The sequence below is a fragment of the Onthophagus taurus genome, chromosome 8 (genome assembly GCF_036711975.1).
Source record: "Onthophagus taurus isolate NC chromosome 8, IU_Otau_3.0, whole genome shotgun sequence".
Classification (NCBI taxonomy): domain Eukaryota; kingdom Metazoa; phylum Arthropoda; class Insecta; order Coleoptera; family Scarabaeidae; genus Onthophagus; species Onthophagus taurus.
This window is the reverse complement of record NC_091973.1, coordinates 67,678-81,373: the sequence shown is the minus strand read 5'-3', so window position 1 is coordinate 81,373 and position 13,696 is coordinate 67,678. Positions and strand designations below refer to the sequence as shown.

Genomic DNA, 13,696 nt, shown 5'->3' with positions numbered 1-13,696 from the left:
CGAATGATAATTATCTATAAAACATTTATATATATTTTAATAACTTAAAATAATCAAATAATTTTTATATTTGTATTGCGAGGTTTTGGTTTTATTTTTATCTTCTTAGATCTAGCGCATAAAAAATTAAACAAATATAAATACTTAATTATTTATAATTTTAAAAGCTTTAAAGAATCTTTAAAATGTTGCAGGTGTACAAAATGTAAATAAATAAATATATAATTTACATATTCTTCAACTTGCAATAATTTAGCAGCAACTTTTACAGTATTTACGTATGGAGATACATAATTACCAACAAATTGTTTACTGCACACTTTAATTTAAATATATAAAAGCTTATGACACTTAAATTGATCTTTACCTGAGCTACAATAAATATTTCTTGATAAAGTTCATGGTATTTACACAAAAAAATGTGTAGCTATTACAGCATTCTTATCCCAATGTACATACATATAACCATGTTATAACTGCGGCTATAAATAATATAATAACCTAAGTGTTTATTTACATTATTGCAGCGTCATCTAACGATGAATAGTAAAATATACCCCTAAATATTAAAATTAAATTTTTAAATTGTTAATATAAGTTAACAATTAATAGCACATTCCGTTAATTTAAAATTTTTTTTTCTCCTATCCAATTTCGATTCTCGCTTGCGATAATTGTATATCCAACGTCTCCTCTGCAAGCAACCTCAGCGATGTTACATCACGATATAGTTCATTTGATGTCCAGAAAGAGCACCAAATGTACAACACTTGAATAAGAAATCGCTTATCCTCACATCGCCGAGGTCGCTTGCGGACGAGGTGCTAGAACCAATAGTATACACTAGCTTTATATTGATATATATGATCTCGGCAGAGTGAGGATAAACGATTTCTTATTCAACTGCTGTACGCTTGATTCACATTCCAAGACATCAAATGAACGATATCTACTATCTAATACCGCCAAATCTAATATCTAATATGTTATGATGAGCTACTCGAACGTTGGTTAGGTACAGAATTACCAAATAATAATCAGTTATGAGCAGTATTTTGTTTCTTTTGCGCTTTTTTGTTTATATCCGAAATTCCTCCGTACTAAATATTAAATTAAATATTAAACAGTATTGTTAAATAATGTTTAATTAAATTAATACGGCACAGTAAAGAAATAAATAATGAATACTTTTAATTTCCTGAAAATTTTATTTTTATTTCCTTTTAGTAACATCTAACCAAATCCCACCTTTAGCAGTAATTAAAACAGCAGCCGGATGTAACATAATAGGTTCTCTAGTTTTGGAATTAACTTTTAATTTAAAATGTTCCAAAAGTTTAAAAATACACATTTTAGCTTGCATCAAAGCAAATTTTTGTCCAATACAAGCTCTCGGGCCGGTTGAAAATGGCATAAAAGCTTTTTTTTCAATAAATTCTTTGTTTCCTGGTAATAATCGGCTAGGATCGAATTTTTCTGGATTTGGATAATACTTATCGTCGTTTTGAATGGCCATTAATGGAATTACTACGGGTGTTCCAACTTGAATTTTGATTGGATTGGAGGCCGGAGTTGCTGGAGGAAGCGTAAACGGTGATGTGCACAATTTCGTCATCGATCCTAAAGGGGGATATTTTCTTAAACTTTCCAAAATAACGGCTTCTAAGTAAACCATTTCATTTAAAATGTCGTAGGTGATTTTTCCATCGTTTTTTGAAATGGTTTCGTCGATTTCTTTTCGTAATTTTCTTTGGACATCTACATTTTTGGCGATTTCGTAAAGTGTGAAATTTAAGGCGTGGGAACTTGTTGCAAAACCATCTACGAAAAATCCGCCAACATGGGCGATTATTTCTTCTAATTCGGCACCTTTTCCTTTAGGTTTACGAATATTATCAAAAAAATCGTTCCGTTTCAGATTATTTTTGTTTCTATAATCGATTTGTTCAATGATAATACTTTTAAGCCTTTTGTAAACTTTTGTTGGGACCAAAGTTACCTTGAAAAAGTCGAATACACTCGGAATAACAATCATTAAAAATTGTTTTATTGAATTGTAAATTGATATTTCTACTAAGTCTTTCCCCATTTGACGCATTTCTGAATTTTTTTCTTCTAATGTTCGATTATCTATTCCTATGGCACAACTACCCACGTTTGAAATAGTGTATTTTGCTGAAATATCCATTGCTTCAACACAACTATTTTTTACGGTATGTTCTTTTAAGTATTTTACTAATTTTTCTGAACTATCCTTTACCGATTCAAACATATTTTTCATCTAAAATTTGAATATTGAAATTGCGAAATTTGAAAAATTAAAAATTACTTTTGCTATTGTGTATAGAGGTACATGTTTAGTTCTTTGAATTTTCCATTCTTCACCTTTCATAGTAAACGGGTTATTTCCAAAAATCGGATCATATTCCGGATCAACTTCTAAATCGTTTTCGTGAAAATGACTAAAGTTACCAATTAAAACATCTTTAGCCAAATCAATATCTCTAATTAAAATTCCGGGCCTTCTTATTATATAAATCCCAACGTACGCACTGTTTTTAAATTTTCTAAAATATTTCAAATGTCTTAAATCTTTTACTAATTAAGAATAATCTCAGACAAACCTATAAATCCTGTTATAAACATCCACTAAGCTAGCTTTTTGAAAAACAACATCCGTCAAATTTCCAAAGAACGGATTCGGTTTTAAGTAAGGAATTTCAAATTTATCCCAAAAAGGCGTAGTAAACACAAAATATAAATATATAAAAACTAGGGTTAAAGCTGCAAGTATTAATAACATTGCACTTTAATAAAAAAACCAACGCCCAAATTAAATCTAACGCACTGAAAGCTCGATACGTTGTAAATATTTTCATAAAATATCATCGCTATCAGTTTTATTTAATTGAAGATTACGCTACGATTTATATTAATACTTGAAAATACTTAAATGAAACGAAACTGATATGATTTTTTTCCAAAAGTTACATACAGTCTGGCAAATCTATGTTGACGGTGAAGGTCAGATGCGCCGTAGCAAACAGTGGGCGATATGGAGCTCAATTATCTGCTATAATTCACGGAATGCGTGTTCAATGGTATTCAGTGAAGGATGCAAGATAGACTTATAATATTTAAATCCCTATCAATTAACTTCAATACGGAAAATTTCAAAAACAACAGCGCCATCTATTGATAGTTAGCCCCTCGTTCGACAATAAACAAATCTGATCACTCCACTTTAATAAATGAAATTTTAACTGAAAATTATAAGCAGCCCAGAACATTAAGTATCCGGCTTTTAAGGATTAGTATGTTAGTGTTTTAATTAAACGCAGAAACAAATTTTTGTCGCCAACAAATGGCGGCAACATTTAGAACAACTTCGCCTGGAAACAGTGCCATCTATTGACTTTATTTTAATGTAAAATAAGAGAAATACTGTAGAAAACATTTATTTAAAAAATGCATTTTAAGATATGTCAAAGTCAAAAATAACATGGATAACCAACAAATTTCGTATACGTGTACTTTAAAAATTCCAACCGATAAAATGTATGATGCTCGACAAAAATCAGTTAACAAGCAACTCTAACGTATGAAATGCATATAACGACAATAGTTTCATCAATAATACTTTGCGTTATTTGTATTTTGTTGACGATACTACAATATTATCTCCTCAACTCAAAAAAAAGTCATCAAACAGGAAAATTACACGAACCTCTTTTCACGGATTTAATCCTGAGTGACGTAAAATCCTTTGCGGATGAAGTCATCTTTGAACAACCAGCTTTTTTACATCAGCGACGTCGTCCACAGACGAGAGACTCCGAGGTGGAACACTGTTTAAAGGCTGCCCAAGCTTACCGAAAATCGGGTAAATTAGATAAAGCGTTGAAATTATTTGAACATGCAGCTGCCATGGCCCCTGACAACCCAGAAGTTTTAATCCATTATGGACAGTATTTAGAAGAAACTCACGAAGACGTTGTCTCCGCTGACGAACTATATTTACGAGCTTTAACTTATGCTCCTAATCATCAAGGAGCTTTAAGCAATCACAGAAGGACTTCGCATTTAGTTGATAAAATTGATTTAGAGATGTTTAAGATTATTGATGAAAAAAGAGAGTTATTGAAAGAAAGATTAAAATCGGGATTTGATTTTGAAATGAAAAAGAAATTGTTTTATTTACATATTTATCATACGGTAAGCTTACAATATGTTACAGATTTTAATTATATCACTTTTTTTTAGGTAGGAATAGAAGGTAACACAATGACTGTACCAGAACTTCAATATCTTTTAGAAACAGGAATGGTGATTGCAGGAAAGACAATACATGAACATAACGAAATTTTAGGTTTAGAAATGGCTCTCCGTTATATAAAAATTCTAACAACAACCGATACAATAACGATTCGCGAATTGTTAGAAATACATAAACGCGTTATGGGTCATACTGATCCATTAGAGGCAGGTTACTTCCGTAATCAACAAGTCTTCGTAGGTGGACACATGCCACCACCCCCCGAAAAATTGAACGAACTAATGCATTCGTACGTTGATTGGCTAAATTCCGAGGAAGCGCACAATATGCATCCTGTACGTTATGCGGCGTTAGCTCATTACAAATTAGTTGATATTCATCCGTTTACGGACGGTAACGGACGCACAAGTCGATTAATTATGAATTTAATATTATTGAGGTCGGGATATCCGCCTGTTATAGTTAGCAAAAAAGATCGAAAAAAGTATTACGATTATTTAAAAATAGCTAATCGAGGTGATTTAAGACCGTTTGTGAGATTTATCGCTTACTGTACGGACGAAACCTTAAATACTTATCTTGGTAGGAATAAATTGATCACCCATGAAATTTACAGTAGTCCCGTTATTGAAGTAGAAGATTGATAAAAATGTGATTAACTAATTAATTATCAAAGATCTGTGTTAAAACCAATGTGTTTCTATTATTTATTTATAAAAAATAAATCAATTAAATTATTTAATTTAATACAGTCATATTTTCTTTTATTGCTCTGCCATCTCTTCCAGAAAAAGCCATTCATCATCACCCAGCCTCTGTCTCGTAAAACATTAATAATAACATTAATAATATCTTTTTTCTCAAACATATCGAAAGTGGGCTTTTGAAATCGTATTTAAGTTGTCCACAGGCCTAGGCCAGACCTATTTGTCTAACACGTAGTAAGTGTATTGGTTTGCTTGTCGCGGATTATACCAATTTTGTGTTGCCTGTTGCTTCATCGGTTTTGCTCTCATCTATATAACGTCATTCATGTAAAAGTCATTTTACATGTCATTTTTGTAAAAGTACGAATTCAGCAAATTTTCATATTTTTCTCGGTATTTACGCAGCTGAGAGCAAAAGTGAAAGAGAGCTTTTTGCTCTGAGATCCACAAATATCGAGAAGTGTACGAAAATATGAAACTGGGATGAGTGCGTAGTTTTGTGTGTTGTTAATAGTAACGATCGGGATTCTGAGCATATTACCAACAATGTGATATATCGTTGTAACTAGACTTTTTTATAGTTTTATAACCAATTGTTTTTAGAATATGGCAGATAATAGAATATTAAACTTTCCTTGTACAACATTTTATCAGATCTCCAACAATAATCAAGATATCTGCTGTCACAGCTAAAATCTGTATATACACCCTATATAGGTTGTGTTGCAGTCTAGCGAATTTTTTTATTCCTCCAGATTCGATGAGGCAGCCCTTCTGTGGGGTATTTAGCTGGATTCTTCTACGCCTAAAGCATTGAGAGATAGTAAAAAAAAAACATAATTAAATTTCGAAAAGTTTATTAGCGAAAAGTGAAACGGTGGATTACAAATAAACGCAGTAAAAAAAAACACAAAATTAGTGGTAAAAATTGTAACATAACGGGAAAAAACGAATACTTGCACATCTGTGGATACTAAGGCCTCTACATCTCGTTATTTGTTATAGTAATCAATGTTCGGGGGAAAGCAATGCGGAGCGAGGGTAGGGTGGCGGCTTTAAACAAACGATCAGTCGGCAGATAACTCTAAAAAACATTACCACAGCCTAACAATGCGACGTAACAATTCACAGAAAAAAATTATTAAACAACATAATTATTTCAAAATCTTCGTTGCCAACTTTCGCTGTGGCCGCCTTCTTATCTTGAGAATAACTTAGGAATGTTTTGTGTACAAATTAAAAGAAAATGCAGAGACCGATTTAATAAAAAAAAAAGAACAAATAAATAATCTTATAAAAACAGGAGCATAGTATTTTTTTGGTAAGACAACTGTGCCAGATCTCTCTCTCTATATATATAGTTTTTTCATCGCACACACGGCTCCCGCATCTTTTAGTAAATAATTTTTAAAAACTGGGCGGTCCCCGGTGGTATTCGCGACAAATACATCACATTATTGAATATCATAAACTAAATAAAACTGTTTTTAATTCTTTTCACCGCCTTAAACGTCATTATGACCTTCAATAATACAACGTAAGCTTGTGTTATACAAGTAGCAGGTTTTAATTTTGCTTGTTTTAAAACAATTTTATCATTTTTTAAATGAAGTTTATTTTTCGTTTTTCTTTTTCTGCGTCTTACGGCTAAGTTGTTCTTCCGTTGCTAACTTAGCTTTAAAGTCCGCCACTGTTTCTTCAGAACGTATCAAATGTGATGTCATCTCTTTTACTAAATCCGTCCACAATCGACAATAACCTACAAATAAATGAATAAGAAAACGATAATCGAATTAAAATAATATTTGCCTTCTTGATCGTAGGTAACATCGTCAGTCATTCTTAATAATTTCTTTGCTCTTTGTAGGCTAGCATGCAAATGTTCGATGGTTTGCTTGTGATTATCCAACATAGAATCTTCAGCCGTTTGCAACTCAGAAATAACTTGATGAAAATTAAGCATCTCAACACTCATATCGTGCTCCTATTAAAATAAATCAAAAAAATTATTTCATTAAATTATTTAAAAAAAGTTATACTTACGTTTAGAGAGCGCAATTGTTGTAAATCGCCATCTCCCTGTTTATCCGCGTTATTGAAACCATCGTCACCTTGATTGATTACCAAATCGCCGGCTCCGAGTTCTTTCACTCGATCTGCATAACGTAAAGTATTCAAGGAGTGTTCACAAGAGGAAACTCCCGGAGAAATCATAGCAATCATGCACGTTCTAGAATTTGGGCCGACGAACGAATCTCGAAGGACTTGCGTTAGCTTGCTTACTCGAAAAGGTAAATGAGCTCCTTTACGACCTAAAGCTCGTATACATTCTTTGAGAGCTAGAAGGGATTTATTTATTTCCGCTCCTTCCATTCCTAAGATTTAAAAGAAACGAGTTAATATTGCTTGATGTAATAATTAATATTTATTAATGCTTACTAGTTTCTCTATTAGCAGAAGAGGTATCAGCTCCTCTTTCGTTTCCAGCTAAATCAATAAGCGAAAATTTTCCGTGTATTTTACTCATTGAAGATTGCGACCTCAATATAATTTGGAAAACGGCGTGAGATCGTGACGAATTCGAATTGGCCGAAGTTTGTCCCGATGTTCTCGCTTGATTCCCCTTTTGAATGAGTTTGAGGACTTCGTCGACACTGGAAACGATTTTTTCGGTCAATCCGACAACTTGTACTTGTTGTTTTCCGTCTTCCAAGATACGTAGTTTTAATTTATTGTTGAGCAGATCGAATACTTTTCCGGAATAGATCTCGAAGAAGCTCGCGCAAACGAGGAGATTCAAATGACGGTACTTTTCCATGTTGATATACCTAAACACGTCGGCAGATACCATCGCGTATATACCCTTTTGACAGTCTTGAGTTTTTCCGTTAAAATCGCCACCCATTGTATGTGTTTTTCCAGATCCGGTTTGACCATATGCAAAACACGTGGCGAAACCCCCATCGAAAATCGTTTTTATAAGCGGCTGTGCTGTGTATTTATAAACAATATCGTTCGTGCATGTCTCGTCAAATGCGTAATCGAATCGAAATATTTGATTCTCCAAATACTTGGTTAGATCCACTTTGTTTTTCGGTTCATGAACAATCAACTGATTCTTTGACGGTATCGTTATTACGTCAACTTCTTTTCGCGATGCATCTTTTTTATTTAATGGCCTTTTTCTTACACAAACCGTTATTAAGTGATCTTCGAGCGCGTCGTGTTCTGTCAGCGGTTTTATATCTATTCCTCGACGATATTCTCTTTAAAAAAGTACATTTTTTAGTAAACCAAATTATCTACTTACTATTATTTTTAAAGAGAATTTTTTGTTTGTTTTTAGTTTCCAAGTTAAATTTTAATAACTAAAAACGTTTATTTCGAGTTGTGGGTTGAGTATAAATATATAATTATTATTACTACTTACTGAATCATATTTAAGAGTTCCCAATGAGGATTACCCGGTGCTGACTGAAGAAAAGCTTCCTTTTCTGCCTTCTCTTCCGCTTGGCGTTGTCTTCGTTCTTCACGATTCTTTTTTAATTTCTCCACTTCCTTTACAACGCTACTTGTCCTCGAATTCTTGTTTGATAAAGACTTCATATCAATATAAAGAATTATTAAAAATTCATGCGTCAAATATTCAATCGAATATTTAATAATGATGCGTGAATTTTTGAGGTGAGTATAGCATATACAGTGTCCGTCAAAAAGTCAGTAACGCACTGTTTTTTTTTGGTTTCATTGCACTTACATTTCTGAAATTTTCGATCTAAAATATTTTTAAGATGGTCACCACGTCAGGTCCAACGGAAGTAGACCACAAAATCGTTATGCTACGGTTTTTATTACATATTCAAACAAATTTGCTTTTTCCAGTTATTTTAATTTTAAAATAAATTTTCCTGGAAACTTCAATAATATTACCTTATAGTTTCTATATCATTTCATAAACTAGAATCTTTAAGCTTCAATTTAACATACATCGATATATTTTTGACTAAAAAAGGTGACAATTTCTTCTTGGAAATTTCAATATTATCTTATAGTACTTATATTATAACATAAACTAAAATCTTTAAGCTTCAATTTAACATACAGATCATATCGTGATTCTTAAAAATACAGCCGAAATGATTTTTTTCAAAATTTCGTGAATAGAACCAAAAGGAACAGGGTGTTGCTGACTTGTTGGCGAACTCTGTATATATAATATGGAAAATAGCTGTAATACCTGAGGGAGCATGCTAGTTCTTGAAGCTGTATTTTCTTTGCTAATAGGATAATTTTCCATAACTTGACCGTTGTTCGCCTTAACGGTGGTAGGTTTAGGTATACGCAACCCGCCATTGCTGTTCTTATCGTTCATAGAAGGTGCTATGGTTTGTCGAGTTGGGTTCTAAACAAAATCGTAATGATATAATGATTAGGTATGAATGAATTGGTTTTTAATTCAAATCGAATACAAACTCTCATTAGAATCTAAAAAAAAAGTATACCGAAAGTGTTGCAGTATCCGGTGATAACTGATTGCTGTTAAAATCGTCATCGGATTCGTGCAATTTATGTCCGAATCTGGATAACTGCGCGACGGCAGTACTCGTCTCCTCCTCCTCCGAAGGTGACGCGGACGAATCCTTCATTAAAAATATCGAAAAGCAGCGTGTAGGAAAAGAAAGAAATCCCGGATTACTGCATGGCTTATTCAGACGATAATTTTGCGAAACGTAACCACGCGATGCAAATCGATAAAAAGAGTTAGGTACCTGGTACCGGGTCTTTCAAAAGAAGACTCGTCGTCGGAATGGACATAATAGCGTTGCTTCTAATTATTCACCACTTCACTTACCCTCTGCAATGGCGAAGGTAACATCGGTTGCTGCAGGCACTTTTCCACAGGCTGTACAATTATTATTTCCGGATTTAAAGATTCTATCACTGCAAGTTCCACCTCTTTCCCTTTTGTCTCACCTCTTTCATACCATTCCACTGTAGCCGTTCGCAAATCAAAATTTATTGCTGCCACCATTGCTGAATGTACGCGTCCTATAACAAATAATATTAATAAAATTAATATTTTTACCTATTTATTAATGATTAATTATAAATAGTTGGTACTGCAATAACCGATTAAACATAGTGATGATGAAACCTACTTATCTGATTATATTCTTGATAATAATATTAGTCAGAAAACAAAGTTTTAACATAACGCACATAAATTAACCTTAACATTTTCTTGCTTTCTGCATATGCAATTTAGCGGTATTCGAAAAAATCGAAAACTTTAAAACAACATTTCTTCATCTTCCAATCTAAAAACGCAATAACCAAAAATGTACCTCCCATTTTACAGTGGCAGGCATTGAGAAGAATGAAACGGCCTTCAAAGACGAAGTGCACACAGCCCATATAAGGTACCAACGGTTTTAAAACGGCGGGGTTTACGTCATTTCGTCTCTCGACGCGCAAAAAAAAAAGAAACGACCGCTACCAACTCGTTCAATCGCACATATATCTTTTTTCGTTTTCAATTACTCAGTTTTACATTTAGTTGTATGTTAATTTCTCGACAAACTATATTTGACGAACTATAAAGGTGTGTCCACACATTGCGCGGCAGCAACACGCGGCGTTTTGCCACGCGCAAGTTTGGACATACCACAGAATGTTTGCGCGGCAGTGCTATCCGACATATGCGAGACACGCCGCGCACTTACTAAAAATGTTCGCCACCGGCAGATTTGCCGCGCGCGATCACGTCTAAACATCGCGAGGCATCCGCGCAATGTCTGGACACACCTTAAGAGACATCAGTGTCTCTTCGACGTCGTCTTATATATATATAAGATTTTTTTTTTTTGGTGGGCGCACCAAAACACCTACTCCTTTAACTCCTGGTACTCTGGTCAATACGCTCGAAAAAAAAATGATACTCAATGAGTCATCATATGAAGGAAATATTATATTATATCTATGAATTAGCAAACGTAAAATAAAATATTTTTTGTTGGTTAAAGACCACATGTTTTTGAAACAGCATATAATTTTTTCCTCCTAGTACATAAAAAAATCTTGGTCTATGATCATGAATCATACATATATATATATATATATATATATATATATATATATATATATATATAATTATCGCTGTGTGGTTAACATTACTTGAACATGAACTTTATCATTAATTTTATCAATAACGGTTAAAATTCAAAATTTCGGTTTCAACTGAAATGGAAAAAGAGAAGGATAAGAAACGGGTTGGTCTGGAGTATGGTTTAAAATATATTTGACTATACAACATATTTATAGAAAAGACAACAAACGTTTTGATTGATTGATTTCGATTTGTGTCACTAAACGTCTTTTTTTTGTTGGTTATATGAACTTACCATCGGTTCTTTTTATGTCGATGCTCGTTCCGACTTGCAAGACACCGGTCGCATCCATGGTTGTATTAACAAGTTCTCCAGGGTACTGTCTTTCGGAAACGGGGACTCTTCAATAAACCGCGAGTCGCATATAATCAAAGAAATAAATAATAAATAAAACAGAATCTACAGGGTATTTTTTTTTATCTTTTTCGAACGGTGTCTGTCTGACAACGGGTAATATGTATGAACGACTAATATGTACCCGACGGTGTCAATTGTGTACCGGATACTAAAACGTCGCCATCTATCCGTTTATGATTGAATTGCATCCGAAAACGCGGGATTTTTAATTCAAATTATATATTTTTATAACGGTTTCAAATCGTAAAAATATCTTATCTTATTATCTTCCAAATATTTAATGTTATTGTAAACAATAAAAAAATCTGATGATCTTATAACAGGAAATCTAACATTTTGATTACACTAAAAATAATAATTTACAGGAAACTGGAATTAAAATTGAATTTTTTAGTGTTAATACTAGATGGAAGAATAAATTTAAAGTGAATCCAAATTAATAATAATAAACAGCAAAATTCATATAATCAATAATATAAATATCTTTTTCAATGTCCCAAGAGCTTCCTCAGACCCCTCAGACAGCCTCAGATGTGTAAAAATTGTTTTACAACTTGTTAACGGTATCACTTGAGATTCGGAAGATATCTGCTGTGACAGTTAAAATCATACTCTAGTCTATAATAAAGTATAAATAAAAAATTCTCATCTAGCCCAGGTTTCCATAATGATTACAACTAAGAAATGAGGGTTTATTCATAGATTTTAGACAACAATGACCTACATTTAAATAGATATCTCGACGTCAATCAGTTCAATTAAAAAGAAATTGGCAAAGTAACAATAAACGTATTAATAATTCGACAACAGATTTTTGTAAACCTTTTATTTTAAACAAAACTATATATAGATATATGAAATAAACAACATATGTCCGCTTGTAGCTTGAAAAATGGCGTGTACAATAAAAATAATAATTAGAAAAAAAATTATTGCAAATTAAACGTTTTCATTTATAAAAACAAGGACATTTACACTGCTAACAGTAACACTTTGGCAATGTTCAGTAGTCGACTACAAAAAAAAGGAAATCTAAATTAATTAATAATCAAAAAATACTTAAGACAATGAGTATAATCTCACATAATCAAGAATCTTTATCAAAACTTATATATATATACATATCTTTTATCGAACGATTTTTATTTTAATAACATTAATCTAAATCACCTAAAAACGTCCTAAAATAACTTGGTAACAAATTGTCTATTAACCCTGAACTAGTCGCTAAGTCACATCACGCGAAACTTACGATTAGTTAAAGGTTAAACATTTTTAGTATTTAACTGTTAACAAAAATGTTTTTCATGTAACGCTAATATTAAATATGTATAAAACTTCGTCCTTCGGCGCATGCGCATCATTGTTTCTGGGTGTAAAAATCCTACTGCGCAGGCTCACAATGCGAACCAAACATTATTAGAAAAAATCCTTAGGAGTTATATTTTCTTTTTTTTTATATAAAAAAAATTAATAATATAATTATGTGGAAGTTACACCTTTACGTGCAACTAATAAATTTAGAACAGGATGTTTTTTAATATAACTAACAGCTTTCTTATGAGTAACCATTGTAAAATCATAACCATTACATTGTAAAATTTTGTCATGAACTCTCAAACCGCTGCGTGAAGCTGGACTTGATTCATGTACTTCGGTCACATAAATACCCTAAAAATTTCAAACAAAAAGTAAAAATAAATACGCAAAAAAATCATATACATTATCAGTATATCCTTGAGGACTTTTGTGATAATCCTGGTCAATACCACCTCCAATTTTAAAACCACACCTTAAGCTGTCGCCTTCACCTTCTTTGTGTAAAGTTATTGGAATCTAAATTTACAATTAATGTTCAACTTTTGCAACGACGATGATGATGTTTACAAGACGCCAACAGACTTGCAAAACTTACGCTTAAACATTCCATAGCCGTTCCGGCTTGGTGCTGAAATGCCATTTTTGCCATTTTCACAGTTGGTTTTTAATTACACAAGTTTTCACTCAGAAAAGCACGAATTTTCCAGTAAATTTTTTGAATAAACCAGTGGGTGTTCACTCTCAATATGATTTCTATTCAACAATAATAATTGATATGGCGGATTAGTTCGGAAAAATAATTCTAGGGGGAGTTTTTACACTAGCGACATCTTATATTCAGTACTCCAACTTGCAATAAATTAAAATAT

The 13,696-nt window shown here is 32.6% G+C and overlaps 4 protein-coding genes across 12 annotated transcripts; 1 reads left to right on the top strand and 3 right to left on the bottom strand.

Annotated features, from left to right (window-relative positions):
* Window positions 1–1,188: 1,188 nt before the first annotated feature.
* Window positions 1,189–2,887, bottom strand: LOC111414211 (cytochrome P450 6j1-like). The gene is made up of 3 exons (XM_023045481.2): window positions 2,625–2,887; window positions 2,330–2,567; window positions 1,189–2,281 (listed from the first exon to the last, which is right to left on the bottom strand). Exons 1-3 carry the CDS (start codon window positions 2,801–2,803, stop codon window positions 1,214–1,216), a joined length of 1,485 nt encoding a protein of 494 aa, XP_022901249.2. The 5' UTR covers window positions 2,804–2,887; the 3' UTR covers window positions 1,189–1,213.
* Window positions 2,888–3,464: 577 nt separating this feature from the next.
* LOC111414212 (FIC domain protein adenylyltransferase) lies at window positions 3,465–5,023 on the top strand. Its single transcript, XM_023045483.2, has 2 exons — window positions 3,465–4,215; window positions 4,264–5,023. Exons 1-2 carry the CDS (start codon window positions 3,607–3,609, stop codon window positions 4,918–4,920), a joined length of 1,266 nt encoding a protein of 421 aa, XP_022901251.2. The 5' UTR covers window positions 3,465–3,606; the 3' UTR covers window positions 4,921–5,023.
* An 800-nt stretch (window positions 5,024–5,823) lies between these two features.
* Window positions 5,824–11,651, bottom strand: LOC111414205 (kinesin-like protein Klp10A). 9 transcript variants are annotated; one of them, XM_023045466.2, is made up of 9 exons: window positions 11,385–11,634; window positions 9,836–10,032; window positions 9,486–9,623; window positions 9,221–9,385; window positions 8,414–8,583; window positions 7,423–8,249; window positions 7,027–7,358; window positions 6,793–6,967; window positions 5,824–6,742 (listed from the first exon to the last, which is right to left on the bottom strand). In XM_023045466.2, the coding sequence occupies exons 1-9, from the start codon at window positions 11,440–11,442 to the stop codon at window positions 6,597–6,599; spliced, it is 2,208 nt and encodes a 735-aa protein (XP_022901234.1). In that variant the 5' UTR covers window positions 11,443–11,634; the 3' UTR covers window positions 5,824–6,596. The 9 variants fall into 9 exon arrangements, with proteins under 9 accessions (XP_022901234.1, XP_022901233.1, XP_022901235.1 ...); XM_023045465.2 differs by lacking the exon at window positions 11,385–11,634 and adding an exon at window positions 10,329–10,755; XM_023045467.2 differs by lacking the exon at window positions 11,385–11,634 and adding an exon at window positions 10,329–10,754 and having other exon boundaries at window positions 8,414–8,568.
* A 665-nt stretch (window positions 11,652–12,316) lies between these two features.
* Window positions 12,317–13,602, bottom strand: LOC111414214 (tax1-binding protein 3 homolog). Its single transcript, XM_023045485.2, has 3 exons — window positions 13,423–13,602; window positions 13,230–13,343; window positions 12,317–13,178 (listed from the first exon to the last, which is right to left on the bottom strand). Exons 1-3 carry the CDS (start codon window positions 13,474–13,476, stop codon window positions 12,990–12,992), a joined length of 357 nt encoding a protein of 118 aa, XP_022901253.1. The 5' UTR covers window positions 13,477–13,602; the 3' UTR covers window positions 12,317–12,989.
* Between the last annotated feature and the right edge of the window lie 94 nt (window positions 13,603–13,696).